At 34.2% G+C, this 27,031-nt stretch overlaps 2 protein-coding genes and 1 long non-coding RNA gene across 4 annotated transcripts; 2 read left to right on the top strand and 1 right to left on the bottom strand.

Annotated features, from left to right (window-relative positions):
• On the top strand, positions 1-9,803 carry LOC115975271 (uncharacterized protein At4g10930). Its single transcript, XM_031095984.1, has 15 exons — positions 1-107; positions 314-426; positions 1,257-1,342; positions 1,857-1,947; positions 2,128-2,177; positions 2,633-2,702; positions 2,913-3,022; positions 3,243-3,308; positions 3,753-4,393; positions 4,535-4,621; positions 4,785-4,875; positions 5,444-6,734; positions 6,821-6,895; positions 7,979-9,088; positions 9,273-9,803. The coding sequence occupies exons 2-15, from the start codon at positions 352-354 to the stop codon at positions 9,495-9,497; spliced, it is 4,068 nt and encodes a 1,355-aa protein (XP_030951844.1). The 5' UTR covers positions 1-107; positions 314-351; the 3' UTR covers positions 9,498-9,803.
• A 4,769-nt stretch (positions 9,804-14,572) lies between these two features.
• Positions 14,573-18,903, top strand: LOC115975270. 2 transcript variants are annotated; one of them, XR_004088101.1, is made up of 4 exons: positions 14,573-14,618; positions 14,683-14,754; positions 14,845-14,915; positions 18,189-18,903. It is a non-coding gene; the product is annotated as an uncharacterized LOC115975270 (long non-coding RNA). The 2 variants fall into 2 exon arrangements; XR_004088100.1 differs by having other exon boundaries at positions 14,578-14,754.
• Positions 18,904-19,909: 1,006 nt separating this feature from the next.
• On the bottom strand, positions 19,910-23,213 carry LOC115975269 (E3 ubiquitin-protein ligase SINAT5-like). Its single transcript, XM_031095983.1, has 3 exons — positions 22,759-23,213; positions 21,178-21,564; positions 19,910-20,528 (listed from the first exon to the last, which is right to left on the bottom strand). Exons 1-3 carry the CDS (start codon positions 22,942-22,944, stop codon positions 20,166-20,168), a joined length of 936 nt encoding a protein of 311 aa, XP_030951843.1. The 5' UTR covers positions 22,945-23,213; the 3' UTR covers positions 19,910-20,165.
• Positions 23,214-27,031: the final 3,818 nt, after the last annotated feature.

Genomic DNA, 27,031 nt, shown 5'->3' with positions numbered 1-27,031 from the left:
CCTGCGCTCGAAACCTTGGTCGTAGCATTAGAAATTTATTTATAACATCTTCTTCATCGTCTACATCAAAAGAAACACAAATAAATGGTTCTTTCTCTCAGTCCCAGGTATAAGTTGCTTATTCCCCATTTGACTCTTTCAATTTTTTTTTTCTTTTTTCCAAGCATCAAGAGCTTGATCTTCAAATTCCATGAAAATCTGACTTTTCCCATCACCAATTTTCAATTTTTTTTCCTGGGTTCATTTTTTTTTTCAACTACTTTCACTTATCAGTAGCTTACCATCTTTTATTTATTTATTACTTTTTTATTAGAATTTGATTTGGGCTGGCAAGTTGTGTTGGGTTTGAAAATGGAGGTGGAATTTGTTACAAGTGGCATTGCAGAGGAAGAGTTCTTTGAAGTTGATGATAATAGCAATAATATTGTAAGCCCATGTTGTTTTGCCTTATTATTTAAGTCACAATTCATGAAATAGCTAAAATTTCTGTTTTTGTTGCATTGAATTTTGTGTTATCTATTTTTTTGATTCGGTTATACTTGGGCATTTGGGTGGGTGGTGAGTGTCTAGTAACAAATCTCTAGTTGTCAAATCTTTTCAATTTAGGGGAACAAAGATCACTAAAGAAGAAATAGACATATGGGTCTTTTTTTTCTTTAACAAGTAATAGATTTCATTAATAAAAAAGTGCAATGGGGTGCATAAGCTAACCTAGGTACACTGGAAGTTCCAAGTAGTTTTAGGACTCTCACAAGTTTGAAGACAAGAGTAAATCAGTTGGCGGAATCCGCGTGTTGAGGGATCTTAAAAGCAAAAGTTTGAGCCTCATTACCGGCAGCTGAATCCTCTTGGAATGCACTACAGTGTACAAAAAAGGAATAAATGACCAATTCATATCACCCTAGTAATATCATAGTGAAGGAATAAATGATCCATGGTCTTCCCATTTGATTTACACATGCAAGACCAATCCACAATGCTTTTAAAATTCAACGAATAGCTTCCTGAAAAATCGTATAACCTTTGTAACATATTTAGGTAATCTTTGCTCTGTGAATTATGTTGTTCTCAAGCTCCATTTACTTGCTTTGTGTTGCACTAGTAAAAAAATGTGAAGCTTATGGAACAATTTGTTGGATTGCATTTATTCTGGTACTTATGGATACTCAAGCTTAGGTAATAGCTATTTATTTATGATGTCTTTCTTTCTTTCTTTTTTTGAAATCTAAATCCAAAATTATTTATAATGTGGAAAGGAAAATGCTAATTTTGAGGGCGGAAGGTGTGGAATATGTATGGATGTTGTCATAGACAGAGGGGTTCTTGACTGCTGCCAGCACTGGTATGTATCTCCATATTCCTTTCATCACTTATGATTGTTGAAACATGCATTCTCGCAGAGTTTAGTTGAGTTAAAAAGCCCAGAGATTCTTTAGTTGGATGTTTGTGTTTATGAAATTTATCTTCCTTTATCCATGTTTATAGAACCCTTTATGGTTTGTCTATATAGTCAATGATAGTGCTAGTTTTTTTTTTTTTTATTTTTTTTTTTTAAATTATTTTTTTAAATAAATAAACACACACACACACACACACACATATATATATATATATATATATATCTTTTGTACATTCAAATTGAGGAAAACTATGAACTCTTTTTCATTTCTATCAAATTATATTTGCATGGGGGCTTCAAGTGATAACCCAGTGGTAATGGCATCCTTTGTGGTATCCCATGTTTGTGGTTTGAACCCCACATATTCCCTCTCCCCCACTATCCACCTATCAAGTTATATTTGCTTGGACATGTAGCAAGTTTGACTTCATTATCTGGCATCATCATGTGATTTCAGGTTCTGTTTTCTATGCATTGACAATTGGTCTACCATCACAAACTTGTGCCCGCTTTGCCAGAATGAATTTCAGTTGATCACATGTGTTCCGGTTAGTGTTACAACATTGTTGAAGACTTTTTCTTTTCATTGGTTGCTATTACTCTTGCTGTAATTGATATACATTCAGAACCTTATTTGCCTATTTTCTATTGAACTTCTATTCAATCTGTAATTAAAATTTGGTGCCAAATGGAAGCCAAAGTTTAATTAGTTTCATTCAATTATGAAGGTCTATGATACTATTGGTAGCAACAAAGCTGATGAAGACTCATTTTCCAGGTATTAAAAAATTATGCACTTTGCTTGTGTTGTTTTGCCTGTCTCATAGCTTTGTTCCTCTTGGTTTTGTAGCTCCACATGATACTAGCATTGCTTCCTGAAAACTTAAGACTTCACTCTAAGACATTACTTTCTTGTAATAGCAATTCATTTTACCCGTTATCTTATTCGTTAGTCATCTTTGACTCAAAGCAATATCGCTACACTTATAGATGTTAATGGAGCCTCAAAATCAATTAATTGTTTATGAAGCTCCTTTTGTTAGAAGAGATTGAAATAGAACATAGAAAGAATTATTGCTTGCATTACACGAGTTTGAGTGCCATGTGGACAATCTGTGGCTCGTAGAACTTATCATATTTTATTATAAATAATGATGAAATTATTCATGTTTTGACTGTGCTTATGTTTTCAGCACTGATTAATTGTCATTTTTTGTCCGTTCATATATGCAGAGATGATGAATGGTCCATTGAAGGGAAGAATAATACTCTCTCTTTTCCGTCCTACTATATTGATGAAAATGTAATTATCCTCCATATGTAATCTCATAAGGTTTATTGAAATGTTTTGAGGTTTCTGAGATTAGTTGTGGCTTTTGTAAAAGATCTGACCTCTCATGCCAGTGTTATTGGCACATTTACCATATAAACTCAAGGCTGCCTTCCACACATTTTCATTTTGTAGAGGCATTTACATCTTAATCTCTTTCTTATGTACTTTATCATGTTGTAGGCAGTTATCTGCTTGGATGGAGATGGCTGTAAAATTCGAAGTGGATTAGCAACTATTGAGGGAGATTCCAATCTTGATACATCAATTGCTTGTGACTCATGTGATATATGGTATATTTGATCTAAATAATTTGATTACTAAGGTCTTACATATACATTGAATGACATTTAGGGATTTCTTCCCTTCTCAACGTGGCTTAAGTTGAGATGTGAAGTTTCAGTAGGTTGATTTTCCTAAATATTTCTGTGAACAAGTTGTGAAATTTCTTATTGTCTTTGAAGGAGAAAAAAGCATCATAACCAATTTTTTCTTGGTTTTGCATGGAGTTAGGTATCATGCATTTTGTGTGGGATTTGATCCTGAAGCCACATCTGAGAGTACCTGGTTATGCCCAAGGTAAGTTTTCAGAGGATGATTGTTTGTTGGTTGGTGCTGGACTGTTGGTTCCCTGGCTAAGTCTAAAAGCTAATGGATTTTCTTGAGGTTCACATGCATTATTCAATTAACTAGCATGCATTATGAATCTGCAAACCCTCTTAAATACCAACTTCCTCTCTGCTTGGAGTATAGTTAGGTAACTAACAATCGTCAATACTGCCAGGTGATCATTAACCACCGCATCTATGGCTTAGAGATAAATAACCTTGTAACTGTTTCATGATCATCTGATGTTGTCAAGTAAAGGTCTCCTTAAGTTAAAAATAATTATTGCAGCTTTGGAGCTCCACATGTATTCTAGGCTTGAACCATGGATAAATGGAAATGTCAAAAATGTGTCTTTTTCTAAATGTAGCTTCCCTTTTCATTTCTTTCAACATTCTTGCTTGTGGATTATTGTAGATGTGTGCCACAAAAATCAGAGGTAATTTCAATACAGAGGCCTGATAATCAGGGTGGCTCCGAAAATGGTAATAGTGAATGTTTCATTGAGGATGCTTTATCTGGAAAGGTGTCTGTTTCTGTTGCTGATGCCGGAGAAACAGCTCTTGTGGTCTCAATGGTTGATGAAAATCAATGTACTGGAGAACCAAATGAGAACTTTTTGTCAATTGTCAAAGTTGAGAAGGACTTGGAAACTGAAACGTTGCTATTGACTTCCGATGCCAATAGTTACAAGGCAACTGTTAAAGTTGAGAAGGACTTGCAAACTGAAACATTGATATTGAGCTCTGATGCCAGTAGTCAAAAGGTGGAAACACTGTCTGGGGGGAAGACTATCATTCAACCAATCTTTGATGCAAAGGAACTCGAATTGTCCTTATCACGTGATGCATCCTTTATTTCAGCTTCTAATTCCTTGGTGCTTAGTGAGTCGAAGACAAGTTGTGCTGAGAAAGCAATGAAGGAACTAAGAAGCAATGATGGCATTGAAAATCCTTCAAAAAAGTTTATTAATGAGTCCTCTACTGGAAACAGGCTATCTGAAAATGAATCCAGTATAGGCCTTCATCTTGGTTTATCTGTAGGCGCTTTTTTATCTGGTAATTTTGTGTGTACAACTTTTCCCTACCATTACTTTTATAGCTACAATTCCATCATTATGATAGCAGGCAGCTGAAAGTATATACATGCTTTGTGTATTTGAGAGCATCTCATTGTTATCAATTTTAATGTGTTTCTAGTTGACGAAAAAAAGAATGATGGAATTGAAGATCAAGTTGCTGAAGATGTCCAGCAGCAAATTCCTTCAGAAGATTCTTTGGAAAAAGGTTTGAAAGTGGTTTAGGAATATTTCCTTCTTCTTCTTGTTTATTTTTTGGCCTTTAATGGGCTGTAGAAAAGCTAATATATTTAGCAAAGGTAGTTTAGGTTTTTAGTAAGGCATTGATATGAGTATCCTGTTTCATTGCCTCATTGCTGAAATGTTTTCAGTTGACAAAGTTGAACTGGACAAAGTTGGACTGGATGCTAATAAGGATGCTGCCAGAATGGTTGGTGTAAAGAGAAAGCCTACAGATTGCAGGTAACTTATTGTTCAAGTCTCCATTGATTCTCTCACTGTTCTTTGCAGTAAGTTCTTGTAACTATGTTACCCAAGGATTTGTTACTGCTACTCCCATGTCAAAATTTTCCAGTGCTGCTTGCTTATTTCCAGGTCCAGTAATCCTCATTTATATTCTGCATTGTGTTTCTGCTCTTCATTGAGGTTCTTAGACCTTTCAGCTTGCAGAAACATGGGCTTTGTAGGATACATGGGTTGAGGAAAAGTTTCTTTTATTGCTGTATTGTGGTTGTTTCATCTTTATTAAACATACCATGTTGCATTTTAAACTATGCTTAATATTTTTGACAATTCTTTAGTAGTAATTCAGAGTGGGTGGTCGCCAAATTTTATCATTTATCTTAAATTATTGTGTTGCTGAGCAGTCTATTAATGTATCCTATGTTCATCTCTTTAAATATCATTTTCCCTCTTAAACACATGCTTGTTTGAATTGAATATTGTGAAAGCTTTATGTCATTCAATGCAGGTAGTATCAAATTCTGACTATTCTTTTATGTTGTCTTTCTGATTTCTTTATAACTATAAGCGAGCAAGTGTGTATGAGTACTGATGATGGAGATACCAAACACAAGATTGTGACAGAAGTTTCTAGAAAGAAAATTAAAGCTGAAGGGAGGATTCAACAGGTGGCTAAAAGGGACAAAGTCAATGCACCTGTGTCAGATAATTCTCAGAAATTCCCAACCCCAATAGCAGATCCCAAAGATGACAGGTTGAAATATCATCAAGATAAGGAAGATGCTACCTCTGATTTAATGAGCATAGTTCGAGGGGCAAAACATAGACCTTCCAAGGGGCTTGGACACCCAAATCCAGCTGATAAATCATTGATAGAACGAGAAAATATGGCTGGCTTACGAGTGAAAAAGATCATGAGGAGAGATTCTGAGGATAAGGAGTCATCCATGGTAGTCCAAAAACTAAGAAAAGAAATAAGGGAAGCTGTCCGTAACAAATCCTCAAAAGATTTCGGGGAAAGCCTTTTTGATCCGAAGCTTCTTGCTGCCTTCAGGGCTGCTGTATCAGGACCCAAAACTGAACCTGCTAAGAAGTTATCACCTTTAGCTGTAAAGACAAAGAAGTCAATGTTACAGAAGGGGAAAGTACGTGAGAATCTAACAAAGAAGATATATGCATCATCCAATGGAAGACGAAAACGTGCTTGGGATCGGGACTGTGAAGTTGAGTTTTGGAAGTATCGTTGCATGAGAGCTACGAAGCCTGAAAAGATTGCGACTTTGAAGTCAGTTCTTGGCCTCCTAAGAAACAGTTTGGATAATTCAGATCAGAGGTCTGAATCACAGGCCACAAATCCAATTCTTTCCAGGTTGTATTTAGCAGATACATCTATATTCCCAAGAAAGGATGATATCAAGCCTCTCTCAGCTCTTAAAGTTACAGGCAATTCAGAGCAGAATAAAGAACAGCTCATTTCTTCAGAAAACTGTTTGAAGTCATCTCTTGATAGTAATAATATGAAATCCACAGAATCAAGTAAGGTTTTGGCAAAGGCTGGACTTCCTTCATTTGAAAATAATGAAAACAAGAACATTGTTCCAACCTCAAAGAGTGAGGTTGCTTCTACTTCTAGCAAAGTACCTTTAAGCAGACGCCCAGAAGGGCCAACCATTTCTGCATTAAGTGACTCTAAAGTTAATGCTCAGAAGCAGACAGTTGGTAAATCTGATGATGTAAAGAGTGACAAAAGAAAATGGGCCCTAGAGGTCCTTTCTAGGAAAGCAGCTGCTGCAAGCAGGAACTCAAGAGATGATTCAAAGGAAGACAATGCAGTGCTTAAAGGAAATTATCCGTTACTGGTATGCAATAGTTTGTTTTCTGAAAGGATGTTTCATGCCTTTAAACTTGTTTTGATACGATTCCTTTTTCTGACTGGTGTGAGCAGGCGCAACTACCAGCAGACATGAGACCAGTACTGGCACCCAGTTGCCATAATAAAATTCCCCTATCTGTGAGGCAGGTATGCTGTAATTTGCTGTCTCCACTTGATCATAATCAGGCTGAGTATATGTCCTACTACAAATGGATTATCTTTCTCCTTGGATTATTATTGAAGTTGCTTTTTTTTTTTTGGATAAGTAATGAATAAAAGGACTTCATGTTTACAATGATGAACACAGAGAATCTTAAAAAATTACACTAAATATTTTAATGTAAAAGACATTAAGCATTTAAGTTTCCTTTTAATGTAAAAATATTTGGGAATGGAAATAAAAGTTATTTTTCTGTTTGACTTTGGATAAAAATTTAGAAAAGCTGAAAAGGATGTGGATACTCTTGTAACAAAATTGAGAAAAAATTGTGCCCCTAATCCTTACTAGGCATTTTTATGGTAGATTTTGTTCATTACCTCCTAACATAGAAGAAATCACAATCTCCAACTACATCAAACCAATGCTCCCACCTTGTGGAAGAAATCAGAATCATCAACTTTTCAATACCAATGCTCCAGCCACTAACACCACCATACCACCATGCAGTTCCCAGTATCATTTCTGCTCCCACTGCTACTGCCACCTCAAGTACCATCACTACCAGTGCAGTACTGCTGCAACACTGCCAACACCAACTCAACCACCTTTCATCACCACCACTGCACCACCACAACAACTGTGTCAACGCCAACTTGACTACCTTCATCAGACCATCACGAATGCTAGCTATACTGTTTTTCATTTGTCACTGCCATCCCTACTTCTATAAGTTATAAAGAAAATCTTCCAAAAAGAAAAAAATCAATTCCATAATTTGTTTGCTTGGAATTGGAGCAGTTAGGATTCAAGGTTTGGTTTTATATAAATGGATTTGGAGGCAATTTTAACAAAGACTTATGCCACAGTAAAACAAGGATTTATTTACACAACATAATTGGATTTCTAAACCACATTCATTCTTTTATATTAAAACTGTCCTCACTGTGGTTTAAGTTTTCTATATATCAAAATCATCTCTCACTAGCAAATGTTATACTAGTTCTTTTCTTTATAATACTGGAATTGATTTTTCTGGTCGTTTAGACTCATTGATGACATCTGCTATACAGGCACAGCTTTACCGCCTGACAGAGCACTTCTTGAGGAAGGCAAATTTGCCAGTCATTCGCAGAACTGCAGAAACAGAGTTGGCAGTTGCAGATGCAATTAATATTGAAAAAGAGGTTGCTGATAGGTCAAACAGCAAATTAGTATATGTAAATTTATGTTCGCAGGAGCTATTGCATCGATCAGATAACATTAAGTCCAGTAGAGCCACTGAATCAAATACCTCACCCTTGTCAGAAGTCCCTGTTGATGGATCTGAACAAGCTACCACCGAACTTTCAACTGATCCTGTAATTTTAGAAGCATTGAGAACTGCGGGCCTTGTGTCTGATTCTCCTCCAAATAGTCCACAACCGGAAAAGCAAGTCCTCGATGATGTTCCCTCCGAAAGAGAGGAAGAACTGGATAATGTATTTGACATGGCTTCTCATCCAGAACTGGATATTTATGGTGATTTTGAGTATGATTTGGAAGATGAAGACTACATTGGTGTAAGTTCAACAAACATCTTTAAGATACCACCAGAAGAAGGTGCCTCAAAAATGAAAGTGGTTTTCTCTACGCTTAACCCTGAACAGTTGAATGATGGTCTAAATTCTGATGATCATGAAAAGTCAGGGAATGTTGAAGCACCAAAGGACTCCAACTTGCCCCAGAATCATAGTGATGCAGGAATCAGAAGTGCTACCATAAAGGGTGAGACCAATGATTCTTGTGTTCCTCCAGAACCTTTAATCAATGAAGACAGTGAAGAGCCTTCAATTGCAGAATGTGAAGAGCTATATGGCCCAGACAAAGAACCACTTATTAAAAAATTTCCTGAAGTAGCTTTACGAAAGCCATCTGGACAGGTTGAAACAGTAGCTCTAACTGAGAACAAAGATCCTATAGGAAATGAAAATTGTGTGTCAAATAAAATGGTGAAAACATCTGAAGTCAGGAGTGAGAGCTGTACAGAGAACATGCTTGTTGCTGCTGTTGATCCCGACTCTCCTGGTGGGAAACATTCACCCAACCATTTTCAAACAGGGGAAAATGTTGAAAGTAAGGAGAAGAAATCTAGCCTTGAGACTAACAAGCAGTCTGAGAGCTTCAATCATGTATTCAAGAAGGTAGTAGAAGACCCTCTTTTCATCATCTCTTTGATTTCATGTTCTTATCTTTTCCGTTCATTTTTCTCCGTGTCACAGCTCTATGTAAATTGTTCCGGTCTTCAGTTCTGTCCATTACTTGTTATTGTTTACCACCTTTTCTTCTTATAGATTTTAGTTGATCAGTCACACTAATTCTGTATAGGTGGAAGCCTACATCAAAGAACACATCAGGCCACTGTGCAAGAGTGGTGTGATAACAGCCGAACAGTATAGGTGGGCTGTGTCAAAAACGACTGATAAGGTTATGAAGTACCACAGCAAATCCAAGAATGCTAATTTTCTCATCAAGGAAGGTGAGAAGGTGAAGAAACTGGCAGAGCAGTATATTGAGACAGCCCAACAGAAGGACAAAAGTGAATCTTCATAACGGCAGCTGTTTTCATCTTTCTCAAGTTCTGCATATTTTTGCACCCCTCTTTAATAATCTGTAGATAGTTATGGGGTCTGGTCCAACACAGCATTAATATAGGCATTTGTATAAAATGAGAATCGCAAGAACTTTGACCCTACTTGATAACTGGGTGGGGCCGTAGGGCTTGGCCTGAACGTAAATTGTATGGTAGTGCCAACTGCCAAGGAGACATAGGTCCCTTACTTTATGCCGAGTTGCTTGTGCTAAAAAAACAGAATTTAATATGAAATTGTAAATTGCAGTTGAAATTTTTTAAAACAATCTGTTGGATGAGTTACGCTATGTAGTTTTTAATGAAACATGTGTGAATTTTCATGTATAGTTACCATAAAACTAGTTAGTGTTTCAACTTTAAGGAACTTTAGGGCAAAGAAAGTTACAAAAATCCCATGTAGGGAATGAATTTGATAGCCATGGGATCTGATTGCCATGATTGGAATCTTTAATATAGTCGAAGGTTTAGTGAGGAATTTTTATACTAGAAGGTCTATAGACAAAAAATTTTACTCCCAATTGAGATGGTAGATTGTTAGTGGTAGGTAAAAAAGTGATATTAGTAGTAAGTTTAAATAATAACCAATAAAAGTTTGTTAACTCAATTGTTGTGATAAATGTTGTGCAATTTTTTGTGTATGTAGAATTGCTCTTTTTATACCTCTCTAGCTCTCTTCTTAGGTTGGCCGTATGTATACTATTTTTGTGTTCTTCAGTGTCACATGTTCCAAGGTCTTTGTAACTTGTTCTTCTAACACCTATCCTTTCAAATTCTCTTGAGTCTATCAATTGTAGCAAAGTGGATGAGAATCTATATATATAATAATAGGTAAAACTGAAATAAACTTAAATTAGAATTCCAAATTAGAATTCCAATTTTGCGCGCTGTGTCATAAATTATTTATTGTTAAAGAGTTTTATTTCTTAGTTTTAGAATCAAATGTAAGACCACATCATAAATATTCATCCAAGTGAGTTATTAAATACAAAAACCAAAGAGTCTAGAATAAATGAATTGTAAAAAAAAAAAGTGCTTCACAATAATTTTTTTTTTAAAAATGGACAATTTACATTTTATACCTAATAATATTCTTACAAAATTTTTTAAAGAGTTAACAAAATATAAAAATGACTATTAATAATATTTAAATTATATATATAGTAATTATATTATGTATCTTATCGTATATCTTTAAGTGTATCCATACATATGTATAGAGTTACAAGCTAGTGTTATTAATGAATGAGTAATGTTAGTGCCACATAAAATGGCACAACTTGTATCACAATTAGCCCACTAGATTTGTCCAAGACTTAAACTGGCCTCTTTTTTATGGTCATGCATGATTTACTTTCTATTGTCTAGTTTGACTATCCTATAGAATGCTAGGATATTTGACCTTGTGACTTTAAATCAATCAATATTATTAATTGGTCTCGAACCTCGAACATTCTAGTCCATCCACGTCCATTTTTAAAACTTTTTAGGGAAAAAATGGGCTTTTGCCCCTTTCGCCCAAAAGATGTAGCAAAATGTCCCTATTCTGAAATTATCTAACAAAATACCCCCTGTTTTGAAACTCGATTTTCTAAAAATCGAGTTTTACATTGAAACTCAATTTTCTAAAAATCAAGTTATAGGCAATCAAACTTAAAATTTTTTATAGAATTCGAGTTCTTGGAACTTGGGTTCCATGTGAATTTTTCCAAATAACTCGATTTTCATCAAATCGAGTTTTACATTGAAACTTGATTTTCTAAAAATTGAGTTTCAAAATAGGGACATTTTATTAGATAGTTTCAGAACAAGGGCATTTTGCTACATCTTGTGGACGAAAGGGGCAAATGCCCATTTTGGCCAACTTTTTAGAACTAAAAGCACAAATTTGAAAATTTATGAATTAAAAACATTCAACATGTAATTTTGAGGGACCAGGACTTTATTTTTGATTAAAAATATATATATATAAACTTAGTGAGAACTCTAGAATCCATAGGGTGATATTTTAGATAAAACAAAAAACTCAATATAAACTTACCAACTCAATTATCTTAGTTGGAAACATTAGAATGTACTTATCCTATATGACTTTGATAGTATTTATAGAAATAAAAAATCTAGTATCACAACCTTAAGTGGCATAACTTTGTCACAACTCTGATATAACAAACTGTGAATGGTGGAAAGAAATATAATGAGTCCATGTTAAGTGACAATGTGGAAAAAGTCTTGGTACTAAAATTACTCTTATAGAAATGGTTTGTTGAAAAATAAAATAAAAAATTTGCAAGCAAGTCCCGAGAGAAACTAAAAGTAGAGTGTGCCTGCACTTTGTAGCACCAAACTAACCGTTTGTTTGCGAGGAAGGAAATGAATGAAAAGTATAATTTTAGAATATTCTTCAATTTCTTTGTTTGAGAGTTTTAATTGATGAAATTAAAAGTTTAAGTGTGAGAGAATGAAATGAATAGGAGGAAGCATTTTTTTTTTTTTTTATTCCCTCAAAACCTCAAATTTTCATTTCTTAAAAAATTATGAGGAATTATAGGGAATTGAATTAGATTTAATGAATTTTTTTACTAAAATTTCAAAAACCCCCTATATATTTATTCATTTATTTTAAAAGAGAGGTATAATGTTAATATTGTCATAAAATGATTCTATTCATTTCCTTTAAACAAAGTTATTTATCTTCGTGGGTTCTAGTTAGTTCAGCTGGTAAAATATTTTATGGTTAAATAAGAAATCCGCGGTTTAATCTCCGTTTACATCAAAAATTGATTAATGCCTTGATTTGATGATAAATAGTTATCATTAGGAACGAACGCCATAGGTCATAGGTTGAAACTCTCTCAAAAGAAGTAGTTTTTTACTGAAAGGTTGAGATTAAAAGCATTGTTATTAATTCCGTTCTATTCCGGCCAAAATGGCCGGAAAATTTCATACCGGCATACAACCGAAATAGTTTTCCGTTCCACCTCGGATCAAATTTCGGCTTATTCCAGTGAGTTTTGGGTGTTCTAGGCTGTTTTGGTCAATTTCGGCCGAAATACAAGATTCAGCCGGTATGAGTTGAGGTTATGGGTCCGAATATAAAGAGAGAAAGAGAGAGGTTTTAAGGTATGGGTGTGATGTGAGCGAGTGCTTGTGTGAGATAGAGAGAAAACAAAAGGGGAAAACAAGTTTAATACATGCTTATTTGCATTTAGCATTAAGAAAAAGGTGGCGAACAGAAGGAGAGTCGGTTAGTTCTCCATTGTTCTTCAAAGTTTTGAGACAGGATTTTTTTTTTTTTAAATTATATATATATATATGTATATAAGATAGAATTTCTACTCTCTCCCTTTTGGAAACTTGAATCTCGGCCCTTACCCCCCACACTCTACAAGTATTTATACTTATAAAGTGACCATCGTATCAATGATGTGGTAGTTGAGACAAGATTTTGAATTTGAAAGAGTTAAGAGAGAGAGAGAGAGAGAGATGTGTAGAATGGGTCGTGGGGGTAGGTAGGGTAATAAATGGGGAAGGTATTTAGACAAATTTGTTGCTTTTTTATTCAACAATCTATGAATCTATTACTTCAAGAGCTTTTATCTATTTTTTTAATTATATTTTTGGGATGTGTATTGCACACGTGGTAGGTAGCTTATGTTACACACAATCTCAATGATGAATGTAGTGCGTTATTCAGGGAAAAAAAAATAAAGAAAGAAGAGAGAAGAACAATCTCAATAGTATGCTTTATGCTATTTAGGCTGCGTTTGTTTCGGTGGTAAAGGAAATCAGGAAAACGTTTTACACCCTTGAGGGTGTTTGGCTGCGCAAGGAAAATTGGGTCAAACGGAAAATCATTTCCATTGACTGTAAAATATGCCCTCTAACCCTGTAAAACCATTTCCGTTTGTATTTTACCTTCAAATCAATTCTATCTCAGGAAAACAGAAGAGAGAGAGAAACAGTAAGGAAGAGAGATCGCACACTAGCATCGGCGAGCTCGCACCACTGAGATCGCACACCAGCATCGGCTCATCGCACCCTAGCACCGGCGAGATCGCACACCACCATGAGCTTCGATCCACATCCAAGCTACCCAGAGACACATAACCTAATCCCCATTTTGGTAAACCCACACCCACCCGATCTTGCGCCGCCTGAAGCACCATCGAGATCGCACCCCAGCACCGGCGAGATTGCACCCATGACCCACCCATGCCCGATCTCTCTCTTTCTTGATCTACCTCTCCCTTTCTCTCACTTGTCGATCACTCTCTCTTCCTCCTTCTCTCCGTTTGACCGAGTTTTTGAATTTAACTAATGTTTTGTTCTGATTTTTGTTTGGTTTTGTTTTGATTTTTTTTTTTTGTTTTAAGTTTATATATTGAAATTTTCTATTATGAAATTTGTTTGGAAGCTGAAAAAATGGTTGAGAAAATGTAAGAAACTAGTAGAAAAATAGCATTTTCAGATTGCAACCAAATACTTGAAAATATTTTCTAAAATAATTTTTATAATGCAGCCAAACACTTGAAAATATTTTCCTTTCTCGAAAATATTTTCACCTGAAAATATTTTATACTCGGAAAACATTTTACATTGAAACAAACGCAGCCTTAGTTGTTTAGCTTTATCTTGATATTAAAAAAAAAAAAAAAAACAACTAGTATGATGATTCTGATTAGTTAATTAAGATTTTTTTTTTAATATTTATTTCATTAACTTGTATTATTATTCGACTAAAAAAATAAATATGTAATACATTTTTTTTTTTAATGTTAAGAAGACTAAATTATTTGTATTATATAATATTTAAGCCTGTTTGGTAGAATAGTTTAAAATGTGATTTTTGTAGTTTTTTAAAATATATGTAAACAAAAAAATGTGTAAAAAAATATATATTATTATTTAAAATGTGAAAATATGAGTTTGAACACAAACAGGTCTTAGTTATTTACTTCTTTGAATGGATAATTTTATCTTTTATAAGAATATATTTATTTATTTTAGGCCGAAACACTTTAAAAAGGTACGCAGCGGAGATATTTCTTTCTAGGACGAAATGAAACGGTCCGGATTTAAAAGTAACTTTTAATCTCAACCTTTTAATTTTCTATTGATGCTGCGCCGGATCTCAATCCAGTTTAGCTTCATAATTTCAGGAGCAAGACAGGTTCAAGAACACACAGAGAAATCTCTCGGCGAAAAATGAAATGGCGTGTACTTCTTCTCGCATTTGCTTCCTTTTTTTATATTCAACTTTTGAAGCTTTGTAAAACCCTGATCCCTTTTTTTTTTTCCTTATCCCAGATAGAAGAGAAATCGACATGGGGTTCTTTCTCTTCGCACCAGGACTTGCTGCAATAAAAGACTGCTAATTTGTACGTTTCTCAAAACCCAGAACCAATTCTTTATTTTTTATTTATATTTTTGGGTTTAGCTGTGAATGAATTGTGTAAAGTTCCAGCATTTGTTAATTCAAGATTGTATATTTGCATAATTGAAGCTTAAAAAAAGTTTCTTTAAAAAAAAAAAAAAAAATTCTTTATTAACTTATAGAACTTAGAAGTGGAAAAGAAGCTCTAGATTCCAAGATATTTGTGGTGTTTAGCTAGGTTTTGTGTGGTATGATTTGGGCTTAAGCTGCTTGGGGGATTTTGTTAGATTGTGTCATGAAATTTTGATGGTTCAATTCTTATTTTTGAATGGGATCTCATCATGTTAGATGGGTTATTTGAGTTTTCACTGTGATAGATGCCATTGAATTTCCTCACTTATACTGGTAGATTTGTTTAATTAAATTTTTTTTCTTCCATTGAGATTTTGTAAACCACTGAAATGGCTATAGATCTCAATTTTTTTTTTAAGTAATGGTCTTTTTGCTATGATATATAGTTGTATATGATGAAACTTTGATATTTCATGTGGGTGTTGTGCTGATTATAAACCACTGAAATGGCTGTAGATCTCAATTTTTTTTTTAGTCTTGGTCCTTTTTTGTTGATCTATAGTTGTATATGATGAAACTTTTGATAGTTTGTGTGAGTGTTGTGCTGAAAATGAGAAACATTTGAATTGAGTTTTTGTATTCTGGATAGACTTTCAAGTTTCAGCAACATATCCAGAGAATCCTCTCTTGTATATATTTTTTGTTTTCCCAAATTCTTTTTCGCTAACTTCTAAGGTTCCATTTTTAAATTGTGCAGATTTTGGGGTTTGAGGAAAACCTCAATCTGTTCACCTTATCTACTTTTGTCTCCAATTTGATTTTGTGCAAAATCTGAAGTTACCTCCCCAATTTTGACTCTTTGGATCACTTAAAAGTGATCTTTTTGGTACTAGTCATGTCTAAAGCTTATACCATCATAGATAAATATTTGTTTGTATCTCCATAAGATTTGTGCTTCTTCTTGTTTGTATCTTACATGCAACTTCTTGACATATCACGAGATCAGTCTCATGAGAAACATTTTTTATTTTTCAATGAGACCTATCTCACTAGAAATGTTCTCTAACCATGAAATGCCAAGTGAGTCATATTTTTTCCTTTTCCAATGAAGTGTCCTTTAGAAACGTTTTATATATACAATAAGATCATCCAAAGTTCGAAGATTCAGCAAGTGAGTTAAGTTTTGCAATGAATTCAGGTTTGAATAAAATTTCAGGCCAAGATATCTTAAATTAATAAGTTTCTTTTAGTAATTCTATAAGTGTAGTACATATTCAAGTATCAAAGTCTCAAGAGTGAAAAATACAAGCTTTTCATCAGGTAGTATCAATGTACAATAAAAAGATTCAACAATTTGATACCAAATAGTATAGGAAAATGTTAGGGACACAAAAAATCCCACAACTATTGCCACAACTTGTCACATGGCAAGCTGTGAATGGTAAAGGTCAAATGGTGGGTCCACATCTCCACCACTCATAACTCGCCACATGACAAGTTGTGGCAAAAGTTGTGAAATTTTTTGTGTCCCTAGCATTGCTCAATTGTATATATTAAGTTGAGTTTTTCTGAGTTATAATGAATGCAGTAATTAAAGATTCTCAAAAAAAATTTAAATCAATCTTCAACAATTTGAGAATGTTCGGTTATTGTGCTTTTTAAAACTCAACAAAACTTGAATTAAATGTAGGGTCCAATGACAAGTTGTGGCAAAAGTTGTGAAATTTTTTGTGTCCCTAGCATTGCTCAATTGTATATATTAAGTTGAGTTTTTCTGAGTTATAATGAATGCAGTAATTAAAGATTCTCAAAAAAAATTTAAATCAATCTTCAACAATTTGAGAATGTTCAGTTATTGTGCTTTTTAAAACTCAACAAAACTTGAATTAAATGTAGGGTCCAATAATGTATGCCCTTAGGGCATTAATTAATAATCCATTTTAGGAAACTTTTTATGGGAAATTGAATTTCTCATAAAAAGTTTCCTAAAATGGATTGTTAATGTATGCCCTAAGAGCATATACATTAGTAAAACCCTTTAAATGTATACCATTGAATACAAGTTGTTGAAGTTTCATTCTACATTGATCTTAGTACCCCCAAATAAAAAACCTACTGCTGTTGAAGGTTTTATTTGGGGTACTAATATTGGGTCAAAACGCCCAGTGGGCATAGAAAAAACTTTTTCCTATGCCCCTGGGATTTTTTGATCCAATACAATCAAAGTTTTCATATTACATTAATCATAGTACCTGAAATAAAAAACATACTGTTGAAATCAAATTCTCTTTTCAATTTTGAGATACTTACCGTATTGGGCTTGCAGAACTGCAAAATGACATAGGACTTGTTTCACTAGAATTTTAAAAACTTAGAAAATCCCGAAACATCAAAAACCCAATTTGCTATAGAATAATTCTAGGGCCACACACTCTCACAATCTTTTTGCCACAACTGTCATACGTGCTTGACTGTGAGTGGTGGAGAAAAAATAGTGGGTCCATGACCAAAAGGTGTGTGAAAGTGTGTGGTACTAGAATTATTCTTTGCTACAACTTCGGCTAATTCTTACCGCTAAATCTCACACAGGTTTCTTTTCCCTCTCTCTAACCAAATCCATTCATTCTCAACCGTGGATATCGACGACGGTAAAAAAATGCTTAGATTTGGGTAGAGAGGAAGGGAGAGGGCAATTTTTTTCTAGAGATACACACTCTTGCACAGACTTTGCCACAACTAGTACATATGTCAATTGGTGATTGTATTAATTTTCACAAGTATCAGTGGTTGTCTTAATGTGTAACTGATGTCATCCAATCACACATTGACAAATGTGCAAGTTATGTCAAAGTGTGTGCAAGAGTGTTTGTCCATAGAAGAACTTAGGGGGAAAAAGGGTGGTGGCAAACCACCTTGAGATTAAGCATGGAGATTCAGGAGAGTAAAATATCCAATGGTAAAGAGTCAAATGTCCACAACACTTGTTACAAGAGAAAATCTACGACCTCAAAGTTGTGGTCCTAGAACCACTCCTTATTAACCTGTATGTGCACAAATATTCCTAGTGGGCAGCTAAAAATTATCACTGCAAGTAACTGTTTGCACTTGACTTGTAATGCTTCTCGAACGCATCTATGCAACTATTCCATTACAAGTGTGTGATAACTGATAAGAGGGAAATTACATCTTATGTGCACTGTCTAAGTGTCAAAACAACTACAGCCCAACAACATACAAAAAGGAAAGAGAGAGCCAGCTTCATTAAACATAATACAAACGCATTGGAGAGAAGCAGCAGTCATCAAAGATACAAGAGGACAACATGATTTTGAGATACTGCAACTGCAAACAGCATGTATGCACACCCCTCCATCTATATTCTGTTGTTCCTTCCATATGTCTTGTAATTCGAAGCTTTAGCTCCTTTCGGTCTCCACCAAAGGAAAAAAATGCCATGTTACACTGGATTATTTTTATTAGGCCATTGTGGCTGTCCTTAACCTTATAATCTTATGGCTATCACGAATGCTAAGGTGCCTTATGAAGTACCACAGAAAAGCCAAGATTGCTAATTTTCTCATCAAGGAAGGGTTGAAGGTGAAGAAACTGGCAGAGCAGTATCTTGAGGCAGCCCAGCAGAAGGAAAAGGTGAATCTTTATAATGGCAGCTGTATTCATCTCTTGCAATTTCTACAGCATTAGTATTTGTATATAATGAGAATCATAAGAACTTTGAGCCATAATTAGGTGGGCGTTACCTAAATGTAAATTGTATGGTACTACTTGGCGTAAATGTAAATTTGTATGGTAGTGCCAAGTAGTCATAGCTCCATTGCTTCATGCTGAGGTGTTTGCTACAAAAACAGAATTTTATGAAACTGTAAATTATTTTTGAATTTTTAATGCAATCTATTGGATGAGATCTGCAATGTAGATTTAACTCAAAAGTCCTGTAGGTTTTAACTTAAAAAGAGCTCTGCAATGTAGTTTTTACTTTTTACCAAAACATGCGTCAAATTTCTTGTATAGTTACTGTAAAAGCATGTAGTGTTTCAACTTTCAAGAACTAGAGGGCAAAGAAACTAAAAAAAAAAATCATTTGTAGGGAATGAGTTTGATGGTAACCATCAGAGAGAGACACAGAAATAGACTGAAATATATAATCTGTAGAGGGGAAGAAACAGCTTAAAGGCAAGTACGAGATTTCAAATGGAGTCCGGATGCCTTGTAAATTTTGAGACCTGCTGTGCAGTATGATATACCTCCTGCCTCCAGTTTTGTTACCGCTACATAGGTTTTGTGGTTGCAGTAATATGTAATTAAAGGAACCCCAGTCTAAGTCCTAACTCACTGAAGTCCCAAGTGGTAATAGAATAATAGCAGAGTAACAATGAAGGGGTGAAGTAATGGACAGGGCTAGGATAGTTTGTAAATTGTAAAGAGTAGATTGAAATCTCTGAAATAAATTACCCTCTTATTGCTCAAAAATGCATTTCCAAGCTTATGAAAATAGGATAATGACTATTTATGACGTGCCATGGTTTTTGCATGTAGAGTTGCTTTTGTAACTGAATTTGTTGAACCACTTTCAAGGTACTAGTCCTTAAAAAACAATGTTCTAAAAACTGGACATTCTAACTAAAATATTGGTGGCCAAGTTCCAACCATACTTTGTCCAAATGCCATTTTCAGTGCATCACTCACTTAATGAGATGTTGGGAGAAATAAGCTCTCATGTATATGATGATATACAATTGTTTACAAACTGTACGTGCACAGATATTGTCTATGATCCTAATGGACAGCTAAAAAAATTATCACTGCAAGTAACTGTTTGCACTTGGCTTGTAATGTTTCTCGAAAGCATCTTTGCAGGTATTCCATTATATCAACCACCTGGCAATCTTGTGTGTTTGTGATGGGAGAGAGAGAAATTACATCTTATGTAAACCGTCTTAAGTGTCAATACAACTACAAAATACAAAAAGAAAAAAGAAAAAGAAAAGAAAGAAAAAAACAGCTTTTTTAATTATACAAAAACTGAATCCTTCAGTATCTAATCAGTTACAGCAACAACATGGGTTTAGTGTACATTTGACACAAAAAGATGCAGCAAGCATCAACGCATGCAGGACTATATACTAATACAGGAAGGCTGAAGAACACATGACTTTGAGATACCTCAACTGCAAACATTGGGTATGCACACCCCTCCATCTGGATTCTGTTGTTCCTTACATATACGTCCTGTAACCCGAAGCTTTAGCTCCTTTCGCTCTCCACCAGAGAAAAAAAGTGCCATGTTACGCTGGATTATTAGGCCATCATGACTGTCCCTAACCTTCCTATGGCTATCCCGAATGCTTCGAGGGGTGCCTTCCCATATCAGTTTCCTGCCATTTGCCCCTACCTCTAAACTGTAGCTGTAGTTCCGGGACTCAGTCTCATCACCCATGAAACGAAGGAATGCCATGTAAACTGGGGCTGCACCAAGCAGGAAGGCCTCAAAGTGCAGGCAGAAGTATTGACCAAAACAATTAAAAACCTGACCAAAAAAGAAGAAGAAGAAGAAAAAAAAAAAAAAAGAGGAGGAAGGTCGGAACTTAGGAATGCAAAAACATCATACCAAGTTCCATTAGTGCCAAAAATAATCAATAATCTTCATTAAAACTTATTTTGCAGATTGGAGTGCTTCAAGGTTATGTCAAGTTTTGCATTAATTGAAAGAAAAATTTTATACAAGATACAGGTAAAAGCTGCTGTCAGTTCTTACTTCTTCCAGGCATGTGTATATGACATTGGTAGCCATTGTCTAAAGCCACCAATGCATTATTCCTTTTTTTCTTGCCTATCTTAAACATGGCCTTAACAGCAACAAAGAATGGATAGCAATCATAATCTTCTTTTTTGCAAAATTAATTCTTTTCTAAAACTCATATTTTATTTGTTTTCTTGAATAATTTGAGAAAAAAAAATGCTTAATTGTCTCTTTTATCACACCATTTTCCATATTTGATCCTGGTGCCTCTAATTCCTAAATCCTTAAATGTCACCAAATTATAACAAAGCATGTGGTTGGAGCCTGGAGGGCTTGCAAATATTCTAAGATGCAGAAGAAAAATCTGGCAAATTGAAAGTTGAAAAAAAAAATTTTGAATCACCAAATGGAAACTTCAAAAACAATCTCCACTTACTGTAAGCATCCAGGTTGCATTCTCTACTTCACGGGGATTAGACTTGACATAGCGGTGATTGAATGTGCAGCCAGAGTGCATGTCTACCTTGTGATCGTCCCGCAGATGGGTTATCAGAAAAGGGATATCTCCAACAGCAGGACACTCAGATCCAGCATATGGGCAATTGTATGGTCTAAAGTTACACTGAGCCTCATGCTTAAGTTTGCTGTAGTAGGGGAAAATCTCTATGCATCCCAAGAAGTCATACTTGCAGGGCAGTTCAAGTGACTCTGCCACCTTCTCCAATGCCAGACACCTAATATCTCCAAGCTCTTGTCTACAAGTGGGGCACCGGTTTTGTACCCTTGTTTTACAGGTAGAACACAGTGTATGTCCATTGTGGCACTGCAAAAATATAAAGTCAGCAGTCAGCTATTTCCAACAAAGCAGAACTAAGAAGAACATAAGTTACATCATATTAAGAAAACCTTGAATTTTTAAGATTGAATGCTATGATCAGAATATACAGCAGCCAGAGACGCTCTTAAATACAAGATTAGCGAAGTTAGACAACTTTTCAGCACTACCAAATGCAATCTTATATAGCTTCTATACTTTCAATAGTTTTCTAAGAAATGATAGTGGCTTGGACCAAACAAAGGAAGGATGATTATATGAGAGTGAAGCATTGCATCTTTGAAAAAGCTTCCGAAATTTGTTTAAAATGTTAGGCTTATACAAGTTAATCAATGTTTCAACAGAAAGCTCAAATATGCTTGATCATATATATATTTTAGTCATATCATGAAGATAATTTCCAAGTGAAAATCTCAAATGGTAATTTAAAGATAGGGGTATGCTTAAAATCTAGCAAGTATCTAAGTATATGCATCACAGAAGAGACGAAGGAAAATAAATACACAAAACATGCAATGAAAATGGCTAGATTAAAATGTTACAATAAGGCTATGCGTTTATATGTTCCTGACCCTAAATCCAAACTAAAAAAATTTCCTACAATAGATTATTCCCTTTAGGTGCATCCCCCAGAATGTGATGTAGAACCGGCTGCCAAACAAAATAAAGAAGATATAAAAACTTCCCCCCAGAATCAACATTACCATCAAACAAATAATCTATCTTTAATATCATAGTTGCACTGCATACATTCAAAGCAAGACATAACATAAATCACTCTCAACATCCTTCAAGCAAGAAAAAGAAAATTAGAAAGCCCGTGTTCCATTACTATAAAAGACCCATTCTACAATTATACCATATTCTTCAAATGCAGAAAATCCCATACCCAGTTCGCCAAATCCCCAAACACATGAAATTACTCGAATCCCAAACCACTGAAAAAGTTTCTCATGAAATAGAACACTGATAAATACATGCCACGATTCTCTCTCTCTCTAAACAAACTTGCATCATTAAAATCCCCAAATCCCACAAATTTTACATTTCCACTCACCCAAACCAATTAGATGATCTCCCACATCAAAATCACACAAATGGAACCAGCAAAAAGTACTAAAATAACAATAAAGATCAAAATTTGAAAGCAACCCATTAATATAATTGAAGAAAGCGACACACCTGGTGAATTGGAGGGTACATAGAATTGGTACAGACAGGACATTCGAGAAGTTCATGGACACTGGTTGGAGAGTTTTCCTGCACGACCACATTGTTCTGTGACTTCACTAAGGACGAGAATTGAAGGTGCTGATGTATCTCTTCCTCATAGATGCCATCCAAAGATGACACACATTCCCTTTCCATGAAAAATAAATACCAATCTAATAAATACTACCAAACCAATGAATCATGCACAAAGAAACTATGCAAAACTGGAAAGAAAGAAGCATTCACTTATAGTTTAATGGGTATTTCTTAAACTATATGTTCCTTTCTTTCTTTCTAGGCCTCTATGTTGTCTATAACTGAAAACTGATTAGCAGTCATAGAAAGAAAGGGAAGAGAGAGAGATGAGGGAACTAACACTTTAGATATGCTTTTCTTGGGAGGTTTTGTTAAACAAGACAGAAAGAGTCACCATCTAACTAGCCAAAAATATATTACTTTTTGAAAAAGTAGTTGTTGCCGGGAACAAAAGGCCAAACTGCATTATTATAAAAAATTTCTTGTTCCAAAAATGATGTCAAAAATAGTACTATTAGTTTAGTCCTTGAAACATGGTACATGTTCTATTTTTATCTTTAAATTTTTTTTTTTAATTTTTTTCTTGAAAATGTAAATTGTCACTTACTTTATCTTTTCATGTTATTATTATTATTATTGTTTTTTTGTTTAGTGTATCTAACATATTTTCATGAAATCCAAAATTATATTTTATTTTAGTGGAAAAAATATAGTTTAGATTTTATTTTTATCTTTGAAAAATAATTTATGTTCAATTTTTTCCCTAAAACTTAATAGGATTGAATGGAAAGATGAAATATAGATTTTTTAAACTTTTAGGGATGAAAATTAAATTTTAATTCTGAAAATAGGAAATAACCCATATTTTTGGAACAAAAATAATCTTTTAAATAGTATTTTGAGGGCGGAAGGTGTGGAATATGAATGGATATTGTCACAGACAGAAGGGTTCTTGACTTGATCCTGATAACCCCAATTATAAAAATAAAATAAAATAAATAATGATAACCCAATCCCTCTCGTGCTACGTTATGACTTATTATAGAGAATTATAGCTATTTATGCAAATTTATAGAACAAGATTTGTCAAATCATTATGATCACAATATGTTTTATTAATATATGTGTCCCATCATAATAGGTTTTGCTTTTAGAATATTTCAATATTCATTGCTTTATTCGCACTTTATAGTTCATATGGATAGGTTTGTTTTCTAGTCAAGCAAATTTAAATTTTTAGAAAATTATGCCACAATTTTTGCAAGTGTTAGTCATAATGATAATCACCTGAATGTGACAGTTACAACTATTTTTTTTAGTAGTTAGTCCATATAATATATAGATTCTATCTATTCAGGTTATACATGACATTTGTATGCAATAAGGCTTATAATAATATGATCCAATTAAAATGAAAATTCACGATTTTAACTAGTGTATAATTGATACTAGCATTTTTCAACTCCACCATTGATTTACAATGAGATTTTGATTTTCTTAACAATATCTTGTTCAAAAGTAGGACACATCTTCAAAAAGCAAAACCACTCCAAAAACACTTCAAAGACACTATAACTATAGGGACTAACGTGGTGTTTATGTCATATTACTCTAGGACTCTTTGCACATATTCATCTATTATCTCATGGAATGTTTGCTAAATGTTATGTGATCTTAAATCTTGATTGACTGTTTCTCAAAAAAAAAAAAATCTTGATTGACTATTAGACTCGTCTTATTAAACATTAAAATGATAAATTATGCTTTGAATAATAATTATTTCACATAAGTCTATTATATTTTGATAATTTTATAGTTACAACTACTTACAACCGAAATGAACAATTTTAACTCTAAATGTTCTTAACTCACAGAGGTGCCAACTTAAGCTACAAAGGTTCTTGGCCACATTAGTCTATATATTGATATCAATTTTATTAGCATTAATCACAATATATTATGTTAGCAATTATAAGAAAAATCATGAAAATTGTTGTGTTCAGAATTATATCGTATTAAAGTTGTTTGGTAACCATAATAGGCATATGTCTATATATATATATATATATATTTTTTTTTTTTGGTATCACACATCGGTGTTTATTTGGGAACAACTTATTTAGCTTTTTGTTGAAATTTTTTTGTTAAATGTGTGGTAAAGTATACTCGTATTTTGAAAAAAAAAAAAAAGGTTTTAAAAAGTTGTATATAAAAGCTAAAAATTAAAAATTGAGCTTATAAGCTCAAGTTAAATGAAAAAACAGCATTTCTTTTAGATAATTTGATAGTTACAATTAGAGTTGGGAGATTTGAATTTATATTTGAAAGTTGAAACACCAAGAAGCATAGGTAATGTTTTGACAGTATTCCAAATTTCCAAGCATTTTATGTCTCACATGCTGTTTGCTAAAAATCCTTAGACAAACCAAAGTGAAAGCTCGATAGTAAAACTACTAAAGCTTGTTTAATTACGGCTTAATTGTTTTTAATCTACTTAATTAAGTGTGGAATAAGAGTAAATAATGCACAATTAACAAGGACTACTACCTAGTGCATGGGCTTACAAAATTAACAATTAAGTATAAAACACAAGGAGTAAGGGAAGAGAGATACAAACACAAGATAATATGGTGATGTATTATCGAAGAGGAGAACCGAAGTGCTCGGCGTAAAAACTTCTCCGCAACCCTTCAAGCCAAATTAATCCATTAGTGAATAAGTTGGAGTACAAGGACTACAATATAGACCCTCCAAGCCTAGACTACTTTTTGTACTTAGACCCTCTGAATCCCAGCTACCAACAGATTTCACCGAGCTTTGTCTTCACTAGCTTCTCGGATTTCACAATTATCACCAATTGCATGCACCATAGAATGGCATGACCCAATGCTTCCCAAAAGGATTTTTTTTTCTTTTTAAAATAACACTAAAACAATTTTGTTAGTTAGCACGTTTTCAAAACTATTTAGCAAACTAACATCTCGAGTGTAAGGAACTTGATTTTGTAGCGCTAAATCGAGCATTATAGACTTGAGTTCTATGCATGGAAATCGAGCATTACAGACTCAAGTTCCATAAAGAGATCAAATGAAGCCACAATGAGGAAACCCAAACTACACGAATAAGAACCAGAAGGAAGAACCCAGAAACCCAGACCAACGAAGAAGAAAAACAAATAAGAAACGCGAAGATTCGAAGAAACCAAACAAGAAACACGAAGAAACAACAAACTCAGATCTCCCTAACCTAAACCATTTAGCTCAGATTGAACCTAGGTAACAACGACGAAGGTTCCAGTGGCGGCGATGAAGGTCCTTTTTCCTCTAATTCCTTCATTTTCTTCTCTGGGTCATTCATTTTCTTCTCTGGAAAGGGGTTTGATGATGTTCTGTTGGACATCTCAGGGAAATCGAGCCTTGAAGACTCGAGTTCCAAGGAACTCAAGTTCATCACACTTGATTTACCATAACAAAATTGACTCCCTTATACTCAAGATATTAGTTTGCTAAATTGTTTTGAAAACGTGTTGACTAACGAAATTGTTTGAGATTCGATGTTATTTTGGAAAAAAAAAATCCCTTCCCAAAAGCTCCAAAACAACCCACAACACTCAGAATGTGTGAGATATGTGTTTCGGCTAAGAATCTCTTAAAGGATATGAAATTAGAGAAGTAGAAGTAAAGGAAAACTAAGAAAAATGTGTAGAGGATTGTAAGTATGTAATCTCTAACTCTCAAATGGATTTCTGGGATTTTCTCTCTGAAATTTTCCTTACAATTTATTGGGTAATGTGAATTTATATAGTGTGGGTAAAGAAATAAGGAAAGACACACAAATAGGATGATAGTGCATCTCAGGTCATGAGTTGGCCAAGTCGATAGCCACCAGCGAGATGCCATCACATTTGAACCCTTCAACTTCCAGTATGTGCTCCTCACATAACCTTTTGCGAGTTACTCTACTCGTGAGTTAGTTGCGAGATGTTTCGTCTTCATAGTTCTTCACTAATTTCACTCACTGAATCCATTACATTGAATCCCACAAATGTACAAAAAAATGATTGAAAAAATACAATCAAATTTGACACGAAATTAAAGTCTACAATACATAATTGAAAATCGCAACTTTATACAAAGTTACCGACACAATAGAAATATAGAATACCCAATTACCCATTACAGCCCGACCCATAAAGCCACATACCCGC

Source organism: Quercus lobata, chromosome 2 (genome assembly GCF_001633185.2).
Source record: "Quercus lobata isolate SW786 chromosome 2, ValleyOak3.0 Primary Assembly, whole genome shotgun sequence".
NCBI lineage: Eukaryota > Viridiplantae > Streptophyta > Magnoliopsida > Fagales > Fagaceae > Quercus > Quercus lobata.
This window is presented reverse-complemented; position numbering and strand designations above follow the sequence as displayed.